Source organism: Struthio camelus, chromosome 2 (genome assembly GCF_040807025.1).
Source record: "Struthio camelus isolate bStrCam1 chromosome 2, bStrCam1.hap1, whole genome shotgun sequence".
Taxonomy (NCBI): Eukaryota; Metazoa; Chordata; class Aves; order Struthioniformes; family Struthionidae; genus Struthio; species Struthio camelus.
In genome coordinates, this window is record NC_090943.1 from 147,516 (window position 1) to 173,469 (window position 25,954).

The 25,954-nt window shown below is 42.3% G+C and overlaps 1 protein-coding gene across 9 annotated transcripts in view; it reads right to left on the minus strand.

The window, feature by feature from the left end:
- SMARCD3 (SWI/SNF related BAF chromatin remodeling complex subunit D3) overlaps positions 1–25,954 on the minus strand; it is a 110,210-nt gene that overhangs the window by 77,674 nt on the left and 6,582 nt on the right. For 5 of the 9 annotated variants that reach the window (XM_068933862.1, XM_068933864.1, XM_068933863.1 and 2 more), the window contains exon 3: positions 13,950–14,027. The exons of the other annotated variants lie outside the window; for them this stretch is intronic. In XM_068933862.1, coding sequence (XP_068789963.1) covers positions 13,950–13,952 — 3 coding nt within the window. In that variant the 5' untranslated portion in view covers positions 13,953–14,027. The remainder of the gene's footprint in view (positions 1–13,949; positions 14,028–25,954) is intronic. 9 annotated transcript variants of the gene reach the window in all.

Below are 25,954 nucleotides of genomic sequence, written 5' to 3' on the forward strand. Positions count from 1 at the left end.
TCCAGCACAATACAGTCGCTCCTCTCCTCATCTCTCTCACCATATAGTACAGGCACAGCAGGTTGGCAGATCACAGCTCAGGGCAACAAACTGCATTTGGCAATGGGGTTGTGAAGTCATAAAGTGTGCACAGTAATATACTGCATATGTTCCCAGAAAAACCAGGTCTGAATGACAAGGGACATAAATGGTGGCACAAATTTCTTATTAAATACAAACGGACCTCAAAACATATGTAGGGGTTAGAAGAAACCTAAGCTGAATCATTATGGCATTCAGTGCTTTGCAAAATAAATAGAATTTACAGGGATATACTGGAAAAACTCAAATGGCACGGGGAGTGTGTGTGTGTGTGTGTGTGTGCACTGTGAGAGAGAAAAGAGTATGTGCTGTACCCTATGTCAGATTATCTGTGATGTTTCATTGTCCTTCTCATTCTTGGTACTCAGTTGCTTCTAGGGCCCAACAGTACTAAGTGGTACAGATACAAACAATATGGTCACTGTCCTTTACAGTTTACAAACAAAGTTAACAGATGGAAATGGAAAAAGCACAATGTAGCAGAGAGACAGCCCTAGTCATGGTGACAGGCAGTGGACTTGGCACACCAGCTGTCTAGCTATGCTTATTTTGAATAGCCACCAAATTCCTGCTCTGCACACCCCACCCTCAGCACCTGTTTTCTGACCAATTTATACCCAGCCTGCAACTTGAAACCATAGGAACAATGTACTTGTGGGGGATTTTGACTACCCTGCTCTCTCTTGGGAAACCAGTATGCTTCATTCCTGAGAGAGACTCTCTAGTGCTCAGATGTTGCACCCAAGCTAGTACATGTACATATGATACTGCTGGTTATAAATATGATGGCAAATAATAAGGCCTAAGTCTCTGCTAAGATTATAGAGAGAAAGGCTTTCTAGATTGTTAGTTATCAACGCAAGGATGCCAAGAAAATCAGAAAAATGTGTCCCTAAACCTAGGTAGTTAATATCCCAGATATTAAATTTCGAGTAGGATATTCACCTAGTGTAAACAAACATTAAAAAGTTACAAAAACTGGTGAAAAGTTTAAGTAACTGAAGTTAAATGGACTAATATTCCAGCCATAAGGAATATGGGGAGCAGAACAATGGAAGAAAAAACCTACAAACATGAAAAAGCTTGTCAAATTATGCTCTTTAGAAAAGTTTGCCTGTAACATAACTGATTCCTTTGCTACTTCGTCTGATCAATAACAGCTCTTCCACTTAATCTGGTTTTGTCTTCAACTAACACTGCTTCCTTTTGGATTTTTCCATCAACTTCCTTCTCTCCAACTAATGCTTTTTTTTTTCAGTTTCTCCACCTACTTCTGCCTTTTCAGCCAATCCTTCCTTCCCGCAATCAAACTCCTGTCATTGCGTATCTCACCACTGCAATTCTGCCTTTTCTGAACTTTGGAAATACTTTTTGACTCTGATTAAATCCACTTGGGATGCTGCTGACAAAAATTTGCTCTGAAACGGTCTTAGATGCTGAATAAAGGAGTAAGAAAGTGCCCACTTCTTATGTATCCATCTTCTCCGTTTGCTGGTTTTACCCCATCCTGCCGCAGCTTTGCTGTGCGTTTATCATGCCTCAGGGCTGCAAGAAGTAAGTCAACAATCACAGTTCCTCATTAGAAATAATTTAATGAAGAATCAGTTGCAGGCCTATGGCCCTCCCCCTTGTTATGGCCTTACCATTATGCTTACCATTTCTTTTCCCTTTTTCCCCCATTATATGTTAACTCCATTTATCTGTAAAAGAACCGGTTCTGTGGACACTCTTGCATGCTTATGGGACACAGCTTTCTGATATTTCAAAGCAGACGAAGCCCGAAGGAACACCCTCGGGAAACAACTCCTTTCTGTCTGGCAGCTGGGGAAGAATGGACCACATACAACTAACAAAGTTAATAGTCTTTCAACTTATAATCTTGTTAAAGACTCACAAAATAAAAATGCTTAGGCTCCTCGCTGCAGCAGGGACCCAAACACACACCATGAACAAGACCAGGAGTCAGTCATACTCAGAGTGACTGCTCTTTCAGTCACTTAATTTTGCTAGAGGACAGAAGACACTCTCCTAAGGCTTATAAAGATGTGACTTACTCTCTTGATTTCTACAGCAACAGTGCAACATCTGCTCCTAGATGGACAGGCCTTTTCTCTCCCCTCCCACAAAGCTGCACTAACTGTGTAGAGAGGATCCTCTCTGTTTCCTTTCCCATCCAATACACACACTGAATTCTAAAGTAGTTGATCTGCTCACACGACTGGAAGTGCTGCGATGGATGGATACAGGCTCTTCAGCAAGGCAAGGCCAGGAAGGCAAGGAGGAGGAGCTACCCTTTATGGGAGAGGGCAGCTGGAATGCCTGGAACTCTGCCTGAGGACGGATGATGAACCAGCTGAGTGTTTATGGTCATGAGTAGCAGGCAGACCAACAATGATGTCTGCCACAGAACCCCCAGTGAGGAGGAAGAAGACGACGAGGCCTTCTTCAGAGAACTGGAAGAAAAGCCTCATGTTCACAGGCCCTGGTCCTCATGGAGGACTTGAACTGACCTGATATCTGCTGCAGGGACAACACAGCAGGGCACAAACAAGCCAGGCGGTTTCTGGAGTGCATTGATGACAACATTCTAACACAGGTGAATGAGGAGCTGACGAGCAGAGATGCTCTGCTGGACCCGATTCTTACAAACAAGGAAGAACTGGCCAGGGATGCAAAGGTCAGAGGCAGCTTTGGTTGCAGGGAGCATGAGACGGTGGAGTTCAGGATCATGAAATGAGGGAACAAAGCAGAAAACAGGATCACAACCCTTCAGGAGAACAGACTCGGCCTATTCGGGAATTTACTGGGAAGAATCCCATGGGATACGGCCCTGGAGAAAAGAGGGGTCCAGGAAAGCTGGTTGATTTTCAAAGCTCTCCTCCTCCAAGTTCAAGATTGGTCCATCCCGATGACCAGGAAATCGAGCAAAGGCAGCAGGAGGCCTGCATGGATGAACAAGGAGTTCCTGACCATAAAAAGGAAGCCTACAAGAGGTGGAAGCAGGGACAGGTGATCTAGGAAGAATATAGACACTGTCTGAGCATGGAGGGATGGAGTTAGGAAAGCCAAAGCCCATCTGGAATTGAATCTGGTGAAGGATGTGAACGTCAACAAGAAAGGATTCTTCAAGTACTTCAGGGTCCACTGCTGAATGGGGAAGGGGACTTGGTGAAACAGGGCATGGAAAAAGCTGAGGTACTCCATGCCTTTTTCGCCTCAATCATTGCTGGTAAGACCGGTCTTCAGCAAACCCAGGTCCCTTAGACCAATGGGAAAGTCTGGAGGAAGGAAGACCTATCCTTGGTGGAAAAGGATCCAGTTAGGGAACATTCAAACAAACTGGATGTATACTAGCTGATGTCATTGGGAAGCCGCTCTCAGTTATCTTTGAAAGGTCATGGCAACTGGGAGAGGTTCTTGAGGACTGGAAAAAAGCAAATGTCTCTCCTATCTTCAAGGACAAGAGAGAGGATCTGGGGAACTACAGGCTGCTCATCCTCATCTTGATCCCTGGGAAGAATGAAGTAAATCCTCCTGGAAAGCATTTCCAAGCACATGAAGGACAAGAAGGTGATTGGGAGTCGTCAGCATGGATTTACAAGGGGGAAATTGTGCTTAATCAACCCGACAGCCCTCCAAGATGAGATCACTGGCTTGGTGGATGAGAGGATAGCAATGGATGTTACTTATCTTGACTCTAGTAAGGCTTTTGATACTGTCTCCCATAGCAGCCTCACAGACAAGTTCATGAAGTATGGACTAGATAGTATGGACTAGTGAGGTGGACTGAAAACTGGCTGAACTGCTGGGCTCAAAGAGTTCTGATAAGCACCACAGCGTCCAGTTGGAGCCGTTCATGAGTGAAGTACCCCAGGGGTCGACACTGTGTCCAGTACTATCTAATATCTTCATTAATGACCTAGCTGAAGGGACACAATGCACCCTAAGCAAGTTTGTAGATGATACAAAACTGGGAGGAGTGTTTGACATGCCAGATGGTCGTGTTGCCTATCAGAGGGACCTTGACAGGCTACAGAAGTGGGCAGAGAGGAGCTTCATGAAGTTCAACAAAGGAAAATGCAAAGTCCTTCACCTGGGGAGGAATAACCCCATGCAGCAGTATGCACTGGGGGCTGATTAGCTTGAAAGTAGCCTTGCAGAAAAAGCCCCGGAGGTCCTGGTGGACAAAAAGGTGAACATAGGCCAGCAATGTGCCCTTGTGACAAAGGTGGCCAACAGCATCCTGAGCTGCATTAGGAAGAACATCGCCAGCAGGTCAAGGGAGGTGATCCTTCCCTTCTACTCGGCGCTAGTGAGACCACATCTGGAGTGCTGCGTCCAGTGCTGGGCTCCCTAGTACAAGAAAGCCATGGACATACTGGAGTGGGTCCAGCAAAGGGTCACAAAGAGGATTAAGGGACTGGAGCATCTATCATACAAGGAGAGCTGATGGGATGAGGGACCAGACAGGACCTCCCAGCTGAAAGAACTGGGATTGTTTAGCCTGGAGAAGAGAAGGCTCAGTGGGAATCTTATCAATGCGTACAAATATCTGATGGGAGGACATAAAGAAGACAGAGCCCGACTCTTCTCAGTGGCACCCAGCGACAGGACAAGAGGCAGCGAGCACAAATTGAAATATAGAAAATCTCACTTAAACATTAAAAAAAAAAAAAAACTTCTTTACTGTGGGGGTGGTCAGACACTGGAACACATTGCCCAGTGAGCAACTTATCCCATCCCTGGAGATATTTAAAACTTGACTGGATGTGATACTGAGCAACCTGCTCTAGTTGACCCTGCTTTGAGCAGGGAGCTTGGACTAGATGATCTCCAGAGGTCTCTTCCGGTATCAACTATTCTGTGATTCCAGGATTCTACTCAAAAAAACTTAAGCATTGCAAGTAACTCAAATACACGTTCATTCAACATGCAGTAGGTTCACATGAGGAACAACAGAATGGAGAATGACATCAGAAACAAGCCCATGACATAATGCCATATAATACCATTACCTGAAAACACATGGTGCAGAGCTAGCTACTGTCTTTTTGTAAGTAGAGCAAAATTAAAGGGCACAGAGATGCAGAAAAGAAAGAATCGGGGTTAGAGAGGCCACTTCAAGAGGAGAGATTGAAAATACTAGGCTTTTTGTACCTTGTAAGGTATATATTAGGGGATACAACGTAAAGATAAATAAGGTGAATAATGAATGTATTTCCATTTGCCCTCTCATGATGCAAGACTAGGAAGACAGTCAGTGGAATTAAAAGCAGGCTGTTCCTAAAGAAACTTATAAACAAAAGAACAAACACACTGCACAGTCAGACCTGCTCAATAATACCTATACCTATGCCTTCCTTTTCTTTCTATGCATACAGAATACTGCTTTTAAAATCATTTTCCCGGTCCCTCACTTTTAAATCATCACTGCTCCACTAATGCTTCTGCATCCCACACCTCAGATTTAAAACAAAACCAAAAAGAATAAACTATGTTTAGATCCTACTTCTAGCCCCTACTAGGCCTAATTTTGCCTATTATATATATTTTCCTTACTGTATTATTAGTTTCTTATTTGGTGGATGTCGTGCAAATAGATCTGCCACTGCTTTTGCATGGCTCTCCATTTCATCCTTCAGATACCAGAAAGGTTTGCTGAGATATAGACTCCCTGTATACACAGCTTTTTTTTTTTTTTTAATTTGTTCTGTCTACTCCTCTGAAAGAATTAGTATCAGAAGCTCTGATGCCTCTCTGGCTAGCAAGAATATTGCTTTCCTTATGAAGAGCTGCAACCAAGCCTTCAGTGCAGGCAGTTAGCGACAGAAGAAGGAATTCCTTAGATAGGAACAATAGCACACAATTAATCTGTTTTACAGGGAGCCAGGAACAGCAGCACACTACAACACCACATTATTCACAGCTCACTCCTCCCTGTCAGCTGCAGAAGTGGAGCACCTGGGTGCACAGACAGCCTCCGCTTCAGGTATGGTCAACAAAGAGCTTGGTGCCTGCCCTGTTAAGCCCTGAACAGAGTCTTCCCTCTAAAGCGCTTCACAATATATTTCCATGGGAACAGATCATGCCTTTCCTGTTGCCGAGGAGACACAGTCAATGCTTTCTGAGACTGAGGAACATTTCTCCGAAGCATTTCAGCATCTTTAAGATCATAAGGAGTTTTACACAAACATAAGCACCTCCCCCCAGATAAACAGATCAACTGCTCTCCCCATTCCTGTTTTTCAGAACATATTTTAGGCACTTTGATATGTCAGATTATTCCCAATAGCTGGTTCTGATATCAAAATTTAAAATGACATCTTTCCTGCTATTGTTCTGGTAACTCTTTTGAACCACTCTCACTGACCACGCTTGCAGTAAAACTAATTCCTTCCTCTCAGAGGGTTTCTCTAGGTGTTGATCTGTACTTAAAGGAAAGCTGGTTGGCAAAGCCAGTGTCACTCCCTACTCCATCATCTCCCACTTCCACTGTTTTTAAATAGAAAACGTGTTTGTAAAATCAAAGGGCTCTCTGAATGCTTGAGGCCTTAGGGTGGCAGTAGCGCTGGACGGCAGTACAGGCACAAAAGAGGAGGAGGAGGAGGTGAATTCCTACAATGTTTCCGAGCTTTGCTGTCAAGTGTTTGAGCTGCTCAGTGAAGCTGTGGGCAGCACGGAGACTGTGCCCCGAGCAGTTTCCTACTGCCCCTGTGTGGCAGCCTTTACCAGTGAAGTGATGAGAAGTTATGCAGTGTAGGTTCTCAGCAGAGGAAGGACCTGCAGGGCAACTGTGGAGGAGCAGCCCTACAAGCTTAATAAAACATTTCTCAGGTTGCTGTGGAGAAGCAAAGGCAGTTCCTTGGGGTTGCAGGCAAGCAGCACGCACCTGACCACTGATACCACAGATTCTCTTTTCACATTCTCCCCTCCCTCACGCAATTTTTTCCCCATTCTTTCTGGCACAAATGCTCTGGAGCATAGACCTACCACAGAGGTGTTTGGAAGCTGAGGATCAGCAGTTTGGGGAGGGAGTGACAACTGATTAGGGAGTATTAGGCTCCTGTTCATCTGCTGTGGGGAAGGAGGGACAGTTAGAGACTATGCTCAAAGGAGTGATGGATGGTGTCCCACAATGGAGGAGCCTGGAAGCTTGTAATTTCTGGCAGCAGAAGGGCTGCTTCTCCACCCTTAGATCTGAATTTACAGAATCAGTGCAGCGCTCTAACAGTCAAGGGGAACAAACGCCATCTACTATAAGAGGCTTTAGAGCCATCTGGGTCTGAAACATGCATTAACCCCCAGAGAAAAAGGCACATGACAGTGGCTGGAGACTCTCTTCTGCAGGGGGTGGAGGCACTCATCTGCCAGCCAGATATGCTGTAAGGGGAGGCTTGTTAGTAGCTGGGGACCCTGATCCAAGGTATCACAGGGAGACTGCTGAGGCTCATCCAGCCCTTGCTGCTCATCTGCATGGGCAACAATAATATTGCCTAGGGAGTCCTGGAGCAAATCAAGAGGGACTACAGAGCTCTGGGGGCAAAGGGGTAGAACATGGGAGCCCAGGTAATCTCTTTGATCTTACAGGTGCATGGAAAAGGCTCAGGTAGGTGTAGATGCATCCTGCGTGTTAACAGCTAGCTGTGTGGCTGGTGTTAGAGAAAAACAGAGCTTTGGCTTTTGTGACCATGGTTCCCTCTTTGAGGAATGAGGACTGCTAGCACGAAGTACGATTAATTTGACAAAGCGGTAGAGAAGCATCTTTCCCTAAAGGCTTGCCAACCTAGTGAGGAAGGACTGTGGTAACAACCCAGTATGTTAGGGGATGGTGAAAACAGCTTGCAGGTAAGTGAAGAAACAGAGATGGGGCAGGGTGATGAGAGCGAGAGAGGGAAGGACCTCCTTGGGAAGGATAAAACAGGTCGAAACAGGCCTGCCTTAAAGTGCCTACACACAAATGCACACAACCTGGGAAATATAAAGAGAGCGCCACAGCTCCGCAGGCAGATGCAGAGCTATGACATTGTTAGAATGACTGAAATGAGGGACAGGTCGCACAACTGGAGTGCTATGACTGATGACTATGGGCTCATCAGGAAAGATAGGCAGGGAAGACAAGGAACGGGGATGCCCTTTATGTGAAGCACTAGCAGCTTGAAAGTTTGGAGGACCTATATGGGACATATGATAAAGCAGTTGAGAGCTTGTGGGTCAGGATCAGAGGAGAGGCTAAAAAAGGCAACGTGATGGTGAGAGTCTGTTGGAGGCCACTCAAAAGGGGTCAGAAAGTAGATGAGATCTTCAAGCAACTTCTGAAAGTATCCAGATCATGGACCCTGGTTCTTATGGAAGACCTAAACCTCCCTGACAGCAGCTGGAAGAGCAACACAGCAGGATGCAAACAGTCCAAGAGTTAGTCTCATGAAGTTCAACAAAGGAAAATGCAAAGTCCTTCACCTGGGGAGGAATAACCCCATGCAGCAGTACGCACTGGGGGCTGATTAGCTTGAAAGTAGCCTTGCAGAAAAAGCCCCGGAGGTCCTGGTGGACAAAAAGGTGAACATAGGCCAGCAATGTGCCCTTGTGACAAAGGCGGCCAACAGCATCCTGAGCTGCATTAGGAAGAACATCGCCAGCAGGTCAAGGGAGGTGATCCTTCCCTTCTACTCGGCGCTAGTGAGACCACATCTGGAGTGCTGCGTCCAGTGCTGGGCTCCCTAGTACAAGAAAGCCATGGACATACTGGAGTGGGTCCAGCAAAGGGTCACAAAGAGGATTAAGGGACTGGAGCATCTATCATACAAGGAGAGCTGATGGGATGAGGGACCAGACAGGACCTCCCAGCTGAAAGAACTGGGATTGTTTAGCCTGGAGAAGAGAAGGCTCAGTGGGAATCTTATCAATGCGTACAAATATCTGATGGGAGGACATAAAGAAGACAGAGCCCGACTCTTCTCAGTGGCACCCAGCGACAGGACAAGAGGCAGCGAGCACAAATTGAAATATAGAAAATCTCACTTAAACATTAAAAAAAAAAAAACTTCTTTACTGTGGGGGTGGTCAGACACTGGAACACATTGCCCAGTGAGCAACTTATCCCATCCCTGGAGATATTTAAAACTTGACTGGATGTGATACTGAGCAACCTGCTCTAGTTGACCCTGCTTTGAGCAGGGAGCTTGGACTAGATGATCTCCAGAGGTCTCTTCCGGTATCAACTATTCTGTGATTCTGTTTCTGCAGGGTGTTAATGGCAACTTCTTAACATGGATGCAAGATGAGCTTACAATGGGTGATACAAACCTGGAGCTGCTATTCACTCACAAGAAATAAATGGTTTGGATATGATAATCAATGGCAGCCTTGGCTGCAGCAGCCATGAAATAGTGAAGCTCAATATCCTGAAGGGAAAGAGGAAAGACAGTAGCAAAGTACGGACTCTGGACTTTGGCTTATTCATGGAACTGGTAGATGGGATCCCATGGGAGGCAGCTCTGAAGGGCAAAATAGCTTCAGGGAAGCTGACAGGTGTTTAAGGACAGCCATCTCCAAGCACATGAGTAGTATCTCCTGATTCTCAGGAAAATGAACAGATTTATGAGGAGCCCAGATTGACTAAGCAGGGAACTCATGGTGGAGCTCCCAACATAAAAAGACAGCACACAGGAGGTGTAAGCAGGGACAAGCTACAAAGGAGGAATTTAGAAAAAACTGCCTGGGCATGTAAGGATGGTGTCAAGAAAACCAAAGTTGGGCTGGAGTTGAGACTTGCAAGGGATGTCAAGGGCAAAAAGAAGAGCTTCTACATTAGTAGTAAACAGCTAACCAAGGAAAATGCAGGCCCAGTGCTGAATGTGGTGGGTGATTTAGTGACAGCAGAGGCAGATAAGGCTGAAGTACTCAACGCTTTCTTTCCCTCAGTCTTCACCAGCAAGGTTTCCCACACTTCTGTGATTAGCGAACGTCTGTGATTAGTGAACAGGCTCAAGAAGAATGACTGGCAATGGACAAAGATTGAGTCAGGACTGCTCGAGAGAAATCGACTTATGCAAGCTCCTGGGACCCAACAGATGGTATCCAAGGTTGCAGAGGGAGCTGGTTGATATCTTTTCAAGGCCACTCTCTATCATCTTTGAAAGGTCGTGGAAGTTGAGGGAGGTCTCTGAACGCTAGAAAAAAGCAAATGTTGCACCTATCTTCACAAAAGGCCAAAAGAACAATCCAGGGAACTACAGGCCGGTCAGCCTAAATTTAGTCCCTGGGAAAATCATGGAGTGAGTCCTCTACAAACACATTTCTGGGAACATGAAAGAGAATAAGGTGATTGGGAGCAGTCAACATGGATTTACCAAGGGTAAATCATGCATGACCAACCTGACTGTCTTCTATGATAAGATGACTGGATTTATGGGCAAGAGAGAGCAGCAGATGCCTTTTACTGCAGCTTTAGCAAAGTTTTCAACACTGTTTCCCGTCAAATGCTTGCATCCAAGTTGGAGCATTATGGTCTGGATGGGCGAACAACCGGATGGGTAAAAAGCTGGTTGGATGATTGGGCTTAGAGGGTAGTGGCTAATGGGCAGCAAGCTGCGTGTGAGCCAGCAGTGTGCCCTGGCAGCCTAGATGACTAAGAGCATCCTGGGCTGTGGGAACAGGAGCACAGCCAGGAGCCTGAGGGAAGCAATTATCCCTCTTCACTCGGTACTCATTAGCTCACATCTACAACGCTGCGTCCAGCTTTGAGGCCCCCAGTACAAGAAAGACATTGGCAAACTGGAGCTAGTTCAGCAGCGGGTCCCCAAGATGGTCAGAGGGCTGGAGCAGCGCATGCACTATGAGGAGAGGCTGAGGGAGCGGGGGCTTGTTCAGCCTGGAGAAGGGAAGGCTTTGACGGGCCCTAATAACAGCCCGCCAATACCTAACAGGGGGTTGTCAAGAAGATGGAGCCAGGCTCTTTCGCAGCGGTGCATGGCAGGAGAATGAGAGGCAGTGGGCATAAGTTGAAACACGAAAGGGGCTGCCCGGATATAGGGAGAAACTTTTTCACAACAGGACAGCCGAGCATTGGAACCCAGAGAGGTTGTGGGACTGCCACCTTTGGAGGTTTTCAAAACCTCACTGCATAAAGTCCTGAGCAATTGACCTCATAGCTGACCCTGCTTTGAGCAGAAGGCTGGACTTGAGACCTCCCAAGGTCCCTTCCAACCTGCATCGTTCTGCGATTTTATAATTTTGTGGAAAGCCAAATAAATAATTTGAAGCATATTTTTTGAATTTGTGCTTCAGAAACTGACAGGGATGTTACTTATCTGGAGGAAATGCTTGAACAGATTCTAAAGCTAGAAGGTCTATTACAGTAATTGGACCTGGTCTTCTATATGATGGCAGCATTTCTATGCTACCCCTCTGGCTCACTCTAGGACAGTATTCAAGGCCAAGTATCTTTATATTATTGTTCTGTTTTCATACTCTTCCTTAAAGTTATTCTTGGCCACTGTCAAAATACTGAGTTATACCCATGACCTAACCCAGGACAGCTGTTCCCATAACACTGACCCAAAGCAATGGCTTCACAGAATTTGCTGTTACTTGAACAAAGGCTGTAAAGATGACGGAAAGTTATTATTGGATTTAAAGAATCGCAGTGATCTAGAATCTACTGTATCCTGACATTTGTTCTTCCACTGTTCAGTTATCCTCCTTGTAAAACTATGCCTTACCTCATGTTTGAATTTGCCTAGTTTTAGCTCCCAGACACGAATTCTAGTCTGCCTTTTCCACCTTGCCAAATCCTGGGCTGAGCATGGCCACATACCTTAGGGCAGTAGCAGCAGTAATTCCTAAATTCATATACAGCAAGAGGCAATGTTCACCTGTGCTATGCGTATCAGACCAGGAATCCCTACTTTCAGATAAAATGGCCTTGTTAACAGACCATACTCCCCATATAGGTTCTTTCAGATCAAGATCAAATCCCTCCTTCAACCTTCTCTTGGGTAAACTAAAATACTGAGTCCTTGTGGTTGCTCATCATAAGGCAGCTTTTCTACACTTTTGATCTCTTTAAAGGTCTCTTCTGAAGATGTTATCATATTCCATCAGCCTTTTTGAAGTGCAGATACTTGAAAGGGAACAAGTATTACAGTATCAGGCAGTAATGTTCCTTGAACAGCATCATTCTACGACACCATTTTCATTTGTTTTCTACCATGATCCCAAAGAACATCTACAACCACTCCCTCTAGAAAAACTGATCTGTTTGTTTTTCCATATATGATCTATGTATATTACTCTACTAAAAATGATGGGTGTTAGAAAGGAAATAACATATAAATCAACTATATAAACCATCCCCCCCAATTATTCATCACTGCACTATCATCTGATATCTCTTCCCAGATCTTTATAGGATCTTATTTTTGCCTCTCAAGTACTTGCTTTCTTAAGAAAAGAGAAGCATTATTCAAAGTGGCTTTACAGAGGAGATTTCCACTTAATATATTGGGAGCTTAGACACCTATTCATACATAGACACCTACGTATCTATACCTAAATGCAGGTGTTTTAATGTGAGAATTGCATCCCACCCTGATGTTTGAAATATTACAAGAGCTGTACTCTCCTGGGACAATGCAAGTTAACCATGCCCTAGAAAGCGAGATCTTGGAACAGAATATTCTCTGCAAACAGGAACCAACCGTAGAATAAACACTCTAAAAAGACCAGGAAAATCCAGTATTGCCTGTTTTTAAGGAGCATTCTTCTCTGAGAAAGTCTTGATGATGCTAATTCTTACCATTGCTTTCATTTTCTGACACTACCATAGAGCACAAGATCATGAATCAACAATGATATGTTGTCTGGGGGGAAAAAAAAAAAAAGAGTAAATACTCTTCCAGGATGTACAGTCTGCAAGACACAGGTGCAATAGTACAGCCTCATCTGGAATACTCTCTGCAGTCTTTGGATCTGCACTTCAGAAACATAAAAAAATAAAACTCATACGGAGATAATGAGGGAATTAGGGTGGCTTATCCTAAAGAAGAGAAGACTGAAAAGGACATAAAAACATACAGGTTGCTGCAAAGGAGGAATTAACATCTTCCACGTCCATCAGAGACCGCATAAACAGTAATGGTTTTAAATAGTATCAGAGAAGATTCAGGTTTGGCAGAGAGATGCTGGAACAGAGTGCTTGGGGAAGATGTTTAAAGACCACCACCGAAGGTTTTTAGACAAACGCTTGTCAAAAAAGACAGGTATGGCTGATTCTGCCTCTGGACAGCGGATAGACTAGCTGGGCTTCAGGTAAAGTTGATGCATATAAAAGCCTTCAACTACTCAAGAGCCAAAAGATGCATACCAAAGAAGCCAGAGGGACAAGGGAGAGAGGAAATGATTTATAGGTGGACAATGACAGTGCCTTGGCAGCATCCCACTGTTGTTTTGTAGGACAGCACTAGCCTGGGCATGCAGAGCAGGCAGCAACATTAACATTAGCAGCCCTCACCAACTCGTTTCCTCCCGCATCCAAGGATTCAGATTACTCCATACTCTCAGTGCCAGCACAGTTCCACTGCTGGTCAACTAATGTAGCTCATCACAAGAGCCTGAACTGGTCAAGAAATACATAGTGAGAACCCCTGAATTACATAGCCTCTTGAGGTCTTTGGTGAAGCAATTTTCCCCAAAGAGAGCTTTGAGCCCTAGATGGAGAAATACTTGAGCCTATGGTATCCAGGAGAAATCTTATTACTGCCACTGGTTGTATATGGAAAGACAGAAAATACAGAAGTGGGTAGCAGGATAACTTAAAGCTACAACAGACTGCAAATCTGTGAAGGGTGTCGTCGTTATCTGGTACTTACCATACTGAACACTGGAATGGAGGGTTGGGCTTGACCTTTTCTACCTCATGTGATTTGGACTCGTGAAATTCAAGTAATCTGTTAGGAAGACAAAAGCGAATGCCAGACCTGTGGTGCCTCTGAATTATGTTTCTATAGTCACAAGCCATGGAACAGAAGATCTTTAAGGATCATTCCATTCCTGGATGCCCAAATGTCTCTGCTCTCAAAGGGAAGACAATAATATTTACCTCCACTGCAAAGTAAAAGTAAAGGTGAAGGGATAGAATTCTGCATTCCTGGCAAATGGAATTATGTTTATCAACATTAATCCACAACCCTGTATATGTTTTCACTCATACTATTTCTCTGTGACATGACCTGTATTGTTTACAGGTGTCTAATTATTAATCTGCCTTTCCTATGAAGCTCAAAGTGAAGGAACTTTTGGCAGAGGGCAAATGTTGAGAGATAATGGTAGACAAAAGCCTTAAGGAAAAAGATAGAACTAGTAGCAGTACAGGTCTTTGCACTGATTAACAGCAGGAACAAGAAGAAAACTAACCCACAGGCTATCCGCTCAGAAGCACTGCTTTGTTTTTGCAGGAACAGGGCCTAGCCAAAAGGGATCAAGCAGTCTTCTTATCTACACAGTTAACATGAATACAGATTGTAGTACTCGTGCATACGTTATTTCACGGACATAAAAGTAACACTCCTTTCATGCACACATATATCCTAAATATATGAGCAGCCTTCATGAAAATATATATGCCCAGTACTTGAAAAAAGAGCAGATTAATCCAAACTGAAACCGTAAATATTAATCAAACCAAAAATACTAAATAGTGAATACTGAACAAAAATGACTGAGAGTTTTTAAGAAGGAAAATGTACACAAAACCTGAGGAGCTCTTTGTTTAAGAGCGCTTTATTAGATACTCAAAAAAACATAATCACAAACAATAACAACAGAATCAAAAAGATACACTCCTTTAGAAGGGAGAGAATCAAAAATAAAAGGGCAACAAAATATAATAGACAATGAGAGCAATCCTCATAATTTTACACTGCCATCATTGCGATATCTAAGGTTCAATTACAGAACTTAATGTAACTGATTCAACGTCCATAACTATGCAAAGTCAGAAACGATATGAACAATTTTTTTAAAAAGTTTTAGTAACAAAAAATTCTTAGAAATTATTCATGACTAATGCAATATCAAGAAGTTGTATAATTGTTGACACTAAACATTTCTATGAAGTATTTAGAAAGAAGTCAGATGATACGCTCACACTTTATATTGATGACAAAATGCTTATTACTACAACCGTTCCTATACAAAGGTGCTAAAGGCAGACAGCTTTAAATTATTTGCTTGATACTGCTATTCAACAGCATTATGAGAGATGACTTGTGTGCTCCTCAGACCATCATTGTGAACTCTTAAGAAATCTTGAAACACTGAATAAGAATGAAAGAAAGGTAATATTGTACCAGATAATTAAGAACCGTGAATTGAATGACTTGATTAATTATAGGCCAGTAAGTCAGACAGTCTAACAGTATTGTTGATTTATGACTCAATAAATATTAGTGCTACTGAAAAGTGTGTTTATAGTTAACACAGATCAAATTAGTTTTATGGAAAACGTATCTTGTCCAACTAAGCCGATAAATTTTCATAAGGCTATTTTTAAAATGAACAGCCAATTTGTCCATCCAGCTTTCCATAAACCACCGACTGTGTGGGTACAGTTATACTGAGAATATAACTGAGGTCAGAGCTGAGGCTCTAACCAGCCAACTAGCTGGTAGCACAAGGTATTCGGTGGGTTTCATCTCAAATCACTGCAGACGTGTGCAATATATGCACCTATTGATGAGCTGGCCACCCCTGATAGTCAATGAAGAGGAACAGGCACTTTTAGGGAAGTTTCAGGAGATTACAGAATGACCTATATTGGGCCTTTATATTACACTGTGGTGAGTTAAACCCTCTATTCACTGTAAAGAGAATCTGTGATGACTAGTTCAGCTGCAGACATGTGCAGTTAATCAAATAAACCACATCCCTTTTATCCATTTGTAATGCACGGTGCTAGAATCTAAGCAGAGAAATCACTGAATAGTACAACAGGAGCATTTTCAATAACGTAACTACTTATTAAGTGCTCTGATGTACAGTTACAACGTGCCTGGTGTTTGTAAACTGCTACCCTTCAATTAGCTGCTGTGATAACAAATTGCTGAGCAAACTCCAGGAATAATAACCATGTCAAGATCAGCATTAGCTGAGGAACACTTTGTCTCACTATCTTTAGCTGAGCCACACAGTCCTTGTTTTTCTCATTTTTCAGGAATTTCTTTAGAAGTTGGGAACAACAGAGGAGTACTGTTCAGGTTGAGAACCAATGTTTATCTCATTTACAGGTCCCAAAACTTGTTATGGTAAAATAGTGAAGGGGAGAAACAAACTACCACAAGAAGCAAGAATAAGCAGCCAGAGCAGAGTGGGAGCTTCTTAAATCAGCTTTACCAAGAAATCCCATTTAGATGAGACCATGACTTAAATGTTTTCCAAGATAAGAAAGAAGTAGAGCAGTGGGAAACATATTTTACAAGTAGGAAGCAGGAAAGGTGAAGAAAATTCACAATAAAACACTTGTAACTAGCTGAGTTTGTAGGTATTTGAAACAAACTAATTTGGATTGATGTGATATAATTGGAAAAAGAATAAATGCAAGATTGCCACATATTGGTGGCTTAACGCTGGCACTTCAGGAACAGAGGATTTTGAAATAAAGCACCAAGAAAGCCAAGGGGACAGTCTCAGGACAGTTTAAGTGCTGGCCTGGTTAAGTGAAACCCTATTTTGACTCAAATATAAACTGCTGAAGTATCTGCTGTACTCTGTAACATTTTGAATAAAATACTCAACCCTGCACAAAACCAATATAGCACGTCATATAATATGTGTCAAAAAAGAAAAAATCCAAAATAATAAGAGCTAAATGAAGAACTGGCAGTAGACAGGACCTGCTGTCTGCCTAATATAATTTAATAAATTTACCAATAATACAGGAGAAGTATGAGATGGAAATGAATCTTTATTACGTTTGCATAAAACACAAGGAGAGAGGACAAGCCACTTATACTGTTATCCAAGTCATGTGGTGAACTGGGAACAGAATATATATATTATATATATGTTTATACCTCTCTATAAATGTGCATTCAGAGAGTCTGAAATGGGGCAGGGAGGTCACTTGTTGCATGGGAGGCACACTCTTAGGAAGCAACAAACCTGAAAAGGTCTTCTGAAACTTGGAAGAAACAATGGACGCAAAATGTAAACGCAAAGCAAGAGTCAAAGAGTTCATGCAATTCTGGGTGTGTAAGCCAGGAATTACCTGGTACGAGCAGCCAGTATGTACTTCTGTAGCACAACGGTCATCTTGGTGTCCTGTAACAGCCATGAGGAACAAAGCCAAAGCACAGCTGTAAGGGGGAAAATAGGAGGAAGGGAAATAGCCATAGAAACTCTAGAAAAAAATACATTCAGTACAAAAACATGAAGGGGAGGAGAAAGACATGGTAGGACCAGATAAGGAAAAGGGATCGAGGGAGGATTTAAGGACATACAGAAAGCATTAGCTAGAAAGTGACATAAGAGATCCAGGAAGAGAGCGCAAATAAATTATTGAGACAAGAAAGAAGTCAGGACAGAGCACAGGTAAGTGCATATGGAAAGACAGGCAAGAAAGAAAATCCACAAAAGTACAGTCAGTGACTGAGGAGAACAAAAAACAGATGCAGGACCGAGAAGTAAGAGACAAGGTGCATCAGATGGTGTCAATGCTATGTGATGGGGTACAGTCAGAGCTTCCTGTGGCCTCTTCCAAGAACTATTCAAGGGCTTGCCAGGAGCTATGCCCCTGCTGAATAGCAGGGTGCCACAGGGAAACTGTGGGGCAGCAACAGGTACCCAGGGAAGGCATGTCCACACAAGCCTTGTCCACATGGGCTCAGCATTCAGGATTCAGACAAGGAAGAGATTTGGCTGAGCAGAAGAAAGCGGTGAGAGACAGAAATACAGCCCAGGCCCAGTCCCTTCATGTTCAGCAAAGCCGTAAGAGCGCTGCTCAAGGCCTGGCTTCCTCAGCACATAGCTGAGTGATTGGTGCTGTTTTAACTTGCCTTCCGTTCTATTCATACCTGAAAAGCTGGGTAAATTTGGCAGTAACCTACAGATGCTCCAAGGAACTAGCATGAAAGTTTGTAAATAAGAAGTGACCTGAAACACTTAGAGAAAATAAGCCAGTACTTTATCATATAACCATAACTATAAATATTATTACCCACCTTAACATGTAATACTTTTGTTATAGAATTAAATGTCTTTCATAAATACAGTGTTGAATATTACTGTGCATTCTAATATGCATAACAGTATTTCTCTCCACAGCTGCAAGTTCTGCTACCACGATAGAAAAAGTGAGACTCTCTAAAACCCAAGTGCTCAGGTCAAATCTGGTTCCTCCCACCTAGCCATCACATACAGCTCAGTTCTCGCAGCTGAAAAGTTCTCCCCAAACCACGCGAAACCAGTTCACACTGTTTTCTTTCCAACTCTTTTCTAACAGGAGCAAAGTAGATAGCAGGCACGTAAGGGAGGCTAAGTCGTCCTGGAAGAAGAAAGCTTGCCATATTTACTGCTCTTTCCCCCTACCATTTTTTATATACTCTGCAGCTAGCTTTTGTTTCCTAATCTGCATTTCATCTCACAACAATGCCCATGCCCACCTCCAGAACTCTGGTCATTCACCAGAGCTCCCAAAGGATTTCCTAATCTGCCCTGCAAAACCTCTTACCCTTTTCCTCTGTCATTTTCCAGGCACTGCTTCCTAGCCCACCGCGGTTCCTCTGCCTTTTGACTCTTCCTTGGACTGTGCGCTTCAACCCTCACTCAGATGTCTTTATTACAAAGAAATATTCAGCTCTCAGCTATGGCAAGAAGCAGTGGTGCATGGGAACATCATTCCGCACAGTACCAACAGAGTATAGGAGAGTCCAGTTTGATGTGCAGAATAGGCTTCCACAGAGCAGTTCAAGGAGGCCCAGAAGGGAAAGCAGGGGCAAGGACAAGAGTCATATGAAACAGTGCATATCTAAAAGGTGAGTAAGCCATCAGAGTAGCATTAAGTACAGATATATGCTTGCTAAAATATCTGGAAATGTCCCACTCTTTTACATCTGAATTAAGCAATTTAGACTTCAGGGAATTTCAGTTTAATTTTCTAAGTGGTGTTTTTGTTTGGTACTTCCTAGGTTTGTTTTTCAAATTAAAGATGACGGTACTCTGCTACGCACAACGCCCACCAAAAAGCAGCGTAACAGCCCTGTTAATCCTTTCTCTCTGTTCTGTAAATCCTTCTCCCATCCCACATCACCCTGACCTACTGGATGGTATGATCTGATATCTGTGTTCTGCTTCTCCCCAAGACACCTTTATCCTTGCATAAGATTCAAAGAAAAACCCTGATTTTACCACCTGCTCCCAGGGACCTCTCATCTGTTAGCACCATGCAAAATACCCACAACATGACTTGCTAGGAAAAAGACAATTGGGCTTGTGAAGTTCTAACTCCTTTTGATAAAAACTGCTTTCCAAAAAAGTTCTCCTATCTTCACTCCTCTCCTCATCCAAAGTACACTCTATAAACGGAAACAAAGTATTTTTTATTAATTTTTAAATCAGTAAAGAAGATCTGTATAGGTAAGGGAAATCTATCTAGTCCAGAGGGACTAATGCACTACAGAAGCAACAAAGTTAAAGATGGGGAAGGGAGTTTCAGCTAGACTACTTAAAAGTCTATTTTTTTCTCTCTCTTAAAAGCTGTTTAAAGCTAATTACTGGCATCTGGAATAAAAGTAGCCTTTATCATTTATTATCCTTATATTAATAAGAGTGTGAAAAATTCACAATTCTGACACCATCAGATCTCAGACAAAAGGTCCACTTAGCCTGCAATCCTCTCTCCTTCAACATTCAGTAATAGATGTTTGAAGAAAGACTATAAGAAAAAAAATAAAAAGAAAATCTGAAGAAGGGCTAATGTCCCCCAAATCCTGTATATTATTTACAACTTTATCAGGTGCTCTAATTAAAAGTATTCCCGCACATTAAAACATTTGCCTTTTTTTAAATATGCGTAGAGCATCATAGCCACTAAACACTATTACTGTAAGAAAGAAGGTATGCATATTCCCCTTGTATGACCTTTCTGTTTCCAACAGTCAAGGTTTACTAACATCCTGAGCCAGAGACTTAATCTGGACTACCATGTTTAATAGCCACTAATGGACTAGTCTAGTATCTTTGAACCCATTTATACTACAGACTGCTAAAACATCTTCTAGTAATGAACTCTACAATCTGATTTGGCACTATAAAATAAATACCTCTTCGTTTTTGTTTTAAACCTGCTGCCTGATAATTTCATCACACGCCCGTAAATTCTGTAAATCACATGTCCACATGTTCTATAAGTTGTACTTTCCCCTCAGGATAATCTCTAACATAGTCATCTTTATCTATCTTTTCCTAAGAATCTTCATATATCTCCTCTCCACATCTCACTATCCTCATCACCTTTTCTGTAATTCTTCTAGCTTTACTAGTCACTGCATCTCAAAGGATATAGAACTGCATGCACTATTCAGGGCATGGGTGAACCACAGATTTATATAGTTGTACAATAAGAACTTCAGTTTTGTTAATTCTTTTCCTGTAATACCTAACATCAAATTTTCTGTTTGAATTGCTACTGGGTGTTAGGCTGTTAATATTTGCAGACAACTATCTATAAAGATGCTGAAGTATCTTTCCTGAGCCAAAAGAGAAAATTTCGACAACCATGTGTTTCCATTGGTAGGCTTATTTTTCCCACGTGCGTTACTTCTGAATTCATCAAAATTCAGTTTAATCTACCATGTTATCATCCAGTTTTAAGAGATTCTTCCACAATTCTTGAGAGAGAGGTTTAGGTTCTATGACCTAATGTCACATCATCAGCTAATTTTGTTGCTTCATTATTTACCTCTTTCCAAATCATTTATGAATACCCTGAACATCAATGGGGGACCAAACTGTCACTCCTCCCGTTATGAAAACTGAACATTTATTCCTATTTCCTATTGCCTTTGAGGAATTTCCTTACTGACTACATACTTCCCTTATTAACCTTTATATTTTTTAGAAACCTTGCTGAGAGCATTTTAAAAACATGCAAGTACAATGTGCTGACAGACCCACCCTTGTTCACAGGATCCTTCAAAGAACCTAATCCTAATAGAAAATGGGCACAATAGATAATAGAACATGGGCATAACAGATCTGTGGGGCATACTTTGGCTCTACAGAAGACATGCTGACTCCTTCTCCACGATGGCATGCTTATAGCACAAAAAGGACACCAACCCTTTGAACCCACACACCAGAAAAGGCAGGACTTGACATCACTAATTACAACTTCATGTACAATTTACAACGCTAAATACAAACACAGGAGAATAACTGCAGCTCCTGATAGAAGCACTCACTCGGAAAATAAAATGTGAAAGAACTGTAAAAAGCCTGACAGAAGATATTACAGAACATGATATTGGTCAGTGGTTCTCCCGCCCTTTTATCACACTTCAGCCAATGCTGGTCGCATCTCAAGTATATACTCAGCAGAATTAATAGAGATCCAGAAACAGAAAAATTAGGAATTAAATAATTATCTTATGCAGAGGAACTGAAAAAGGGCTTGTTTATATTAAAAAGGAGAGGAAAAAATATACAAAATTAAGATTAGCCCTGAGACGAAATTAGGAACACTTTGTTTTGTAACAGAAGAACTAGGGGTCCACCAACAAAAACACAAGGCAACAAATTAGAAATCAAGAAAAGCTTTTTCATTCAGAATAGTTAGCCTGAGACACTAACTAGCATAGGGCTTGACAAGAGACTTGGAAAACGCAGAAAGGAACCACCTAGGCAAGGAGCATTTGGTTTTCTTGACCCTATGAGCCACACAGTAAAATCTGTACATGGCCAAGAGCCACGAGAGACATACCACATGCTTCAGTGGCAGGGGGGGGAAGTAGACCAGGCAGTCACAGAAATGTTATGACAGCAGATATCTCACATGCTCCTTCACACTGCCTTGGGCCCAAGCCGGTCCGTGCGTACCTCTAAATCCCAGGGAGACTCAGTGATGGCGTTCTCGGCAGGCCCACCGGTTTGCTTTCTTCCAAAGCTACATCTGGACTCCCAGGCACAAAAATGGCACCAGTATTACTCACGAACCATACACAGACATCCTTGGACTAGACACTTTAATACAACAATACACAGAGCTGTAATATTAAATATAAAAAGAATAAAGAGAAAGTCTGGAAAAAAACAAGACCATAGAACAAAAACAAACTCTACTGGGAACTAATAGGAACCTTTTGTAAGGGTAGCTTATTGCCTTGCACTAATCATGAGAGATTTGAAAGACTGTTCTAGGGAGGTGACTGGTGCCTGGACTATTTTTTTCTGGTTATAAATAAGCACTATGAAATATAAATAACGCACCTAGTTTGCTGGCACAAATCAAACAGCAGATGCTTATAGGGAAACATAGTTAAAAGTGAAGGTACGTTTATAAGGATAGTGACTAGTCCAACAACATTCAACAACATCGTTCAGACTCTGGAAACGAATACAAAGTCACCTCTCACAAAATGAACTGGAGTACAGGACAGAACTGTCAGATCAGGACATGAAGACATCTTATTAAGATGGATCCATTTAAATCAAGTGCGTTTTTAAATGCAAGGATCAGTCTGGGAACAAAGAACAGAGAACATTCCCATAAAGTGAGAGATCATTTCTTGAAAAGCAGAAATTCTGAAAAGGAAATAGGGAGCACAGTGGGAAAACAACTCTGTCTGAAGTACCTGTGCCACACCGTGGCACAGAGAGCCAAAGCAACCCTTGGTCTTATAAAGAGAAGTGAGCAGGAATAGCAGGATGATTTGAAGGAGATATGGTTTCTGCACTAGTGAAGTCCATGTTCGAATACTGAGTAAAGTTGTGCCACGTACAATTTACAAAAAAGCCAAGAAAGTGCTTCAGATGGCTGAAAAATGTTGTCTGTGAAAGATCTGACTAATTCAACATGTGTAATGAATGAAACATAATGTTGGGAGATGACACGATTATGACATTTAAGTATATTCAATGCATGTACAAACATACTCAAAAAATACCAAGTGCTAAAAAGCTTTTTAATGAAATCAGAAAAGACAGAACAAGAGCCAGTGGCAAAAAGCTGACACCAGACAAATTACACTAAAAAGCATTACCACATAACGTGTCAGTTAGGAGCATGGAAGAAAAACCCACACTCCTAACAGACAGTTACAGCGGCACTCTCTCTTACGCAAGCACAACGGGCACTGCTGGAGCCTTCATCCCTTGCATTCAGGATAGCCTAAGTGTCAGAAACAAGATACCTACAGAATCAAAGAAAGGGGCTAGCATGGCCATTAGAAAAGCTTCGGATCCTTCCTTGCCCCAAGACAGTTGTGACCGGCCTAAACCATTCTTAACAGATATTTCTTTAAGTTCTTAAAATCTCCAGTGATGGAGGCTCTCTACAGGCAGTATATCCCATTTTTAATTTACAATACCTAACCAAACTGCTAGGGCAAACTGCATCTTGTCTTTCTGAAAGATATAAGTTATTGGGCTCATAAAGGAAAGTCCATTAGTGCCTGTAAAATACAGGTGTCAGACAGATGGTCCAAAGGTCTCTTTTAGCCATAAGATCCATTAATCTGTAAATAATCACCCAAAGCACAAGCTCTGCACTTTTGCTTACAACTACTAGTCTTGGTCACTGTCTGGGTAGTAATTGAACTGGCTGGTATGCTGATCAGACTCCATGTGTTTATCCCTATGATATCAAAGAAGAAAAAGAAAGAATAAAAAAGCCTTAAATAACCTTGCAGCATCTCATTTCTCTACCACAGAACTGGAAAGATTTACAAAATTATCTACAGCTCACTTTTAAAAAATCATTCTTCATTGGCCTAAGGGTTGCAAACATAGCTCTTGCTCTCCATCTGGACGTCGCCTTGCGACTATAAATCCTTCATTTTCGGTGAATCATATTTATTTTGTCAGGGGAAGAATGACTGTTTTAAGTGTTTAAAAAACATGAATTAAAAAACTCTGAACTTTATGTCTTGTTAAGCCTTACAATTTCACTGACTCAGGTCAAATTTCCCTCCTGTCATCAAAAGCACATTTGCAAACTAAAGGCCTTGTGCTTAACAAAAGTCAAGTTTATACTATTTCCCACTTTGGTGCTGTAGCTGAGCCTATAAAATTAAAAACATATCATTAGTAAATTATATTTTCTGCCCTGCAGTCGAGGATCCTGAAAGAAGCTGAACCATCTTTAAACAAGTATTTTAAAAATTCATTCACAGGCAGAGAACATGTGTGTCAAATTTCTGAGTAAAAAGTAAAAGGTATGCTGCTGACGGACTGAAGTTGACACCCATGCAGCAGGCAAATTCTTCAAATTCTGCTAGAGACCCTTTAAAAAAAAGGGTGACAGCTACACTCGAAGAAAAATGCTTCTATCCATAGCTTTGGACAACTACCATGGGCAAAGACAGATATCATCATTATAAAGAAGAGTACAGAACAATAAAGGCTATTGGACTATCAAAGGCCATAAAGGAAAGGACAGGAAATTTGTGTCTCAAATATCAGAGCTAATGAAGAGAGTTAAAAAAAAAAAATGGAAGAGAGATCAAAACAGTTTTCCATAAAATTCATGGGACCCTTGTCCAATACTGAGGTGCCAGGGCTACCAATATATCCAGGTATGAGAACGACCATGTCACTGTTACCTCTGTGTTTACTGAGAAACAGTAAACCAAGATGCTCCCAAGAGCCTCTGAGACTGTCAGTGCATGAAATCCAAATGTGTCTCACTTGATGACCTCCGCACAACATGATTGCCTAGACAGGAAGACCTACTAGCCACTATCTATGTTACGAAAGCATTATGGAGAATATAGCAACTTCTATGTGAGCTAGAAGAAAAAGTATGCCTGTTGTAGTTATTTGCCTGTTTCTATGCACTTATGACACTTCTGGATAAAAAAAAAAAATGTGGATAACTCCCACTGTACAATACCAGAACTCTCAGTCCTTTACATTGTAAAGTAAGAACCTTTCCATTCATCCAACCCCACCTTTCCAGAAAAGCTTAAATGCCTTGATTAGTATTCAGTTTACTGGGAGATCAGCAAATTCCAGGTGTTAGCACAAGCACTCTGTTTGAAAACCACTGTGGCAATATCATACTGAAAGAGGAGTGAGCCCCAAGTGATTTAGAGTACTGAAGGTTGTTAGTTTATGTGATAAAAAGCTTGCATGCATGCACGCAAAGGAGCACAGAGGAACAATGGTAAGTGGAGGAACCTAAATAATATCTTGCCCAAGCCCCTTCCAGGGTTGTCCCAGGAGACCCATCAGTCCCATTGTCCAAGAAGGAAATCCATTAAGATAAAGTCAATGGAGTGGCTCTCTGGATCATCTTTTGGACTGAGGGAGGGTTACCGATCGGGGCTATGGGACATGTTATGGGATGCAGGAGAAAAGCATTTGGGGATTGCACGAGACTTAATACGGGGTGTTTAGCAGAGGAACCAAAGGCAGGGAAAGGGAGGGATCAAAGTGGTTTTCAGGGGGGGAAAAAACATGGGAAAATAGAGGAATAAGGGGATGAAAAGGGCTGGTTGTGCGTAAACACAGCTGGTCAGTACGCTTGTCTGGCCATGTCCTGCACCTGATCAGCGCAGCCTGTCCTGTCGTCTCACTAAAATCCATTTCTGACTACTTTGCTGGGCGAGGGGCTCTCTATTCTGTGTGTGTATGTGTATGGAGGTCTCAGTGCCAGCAGCTG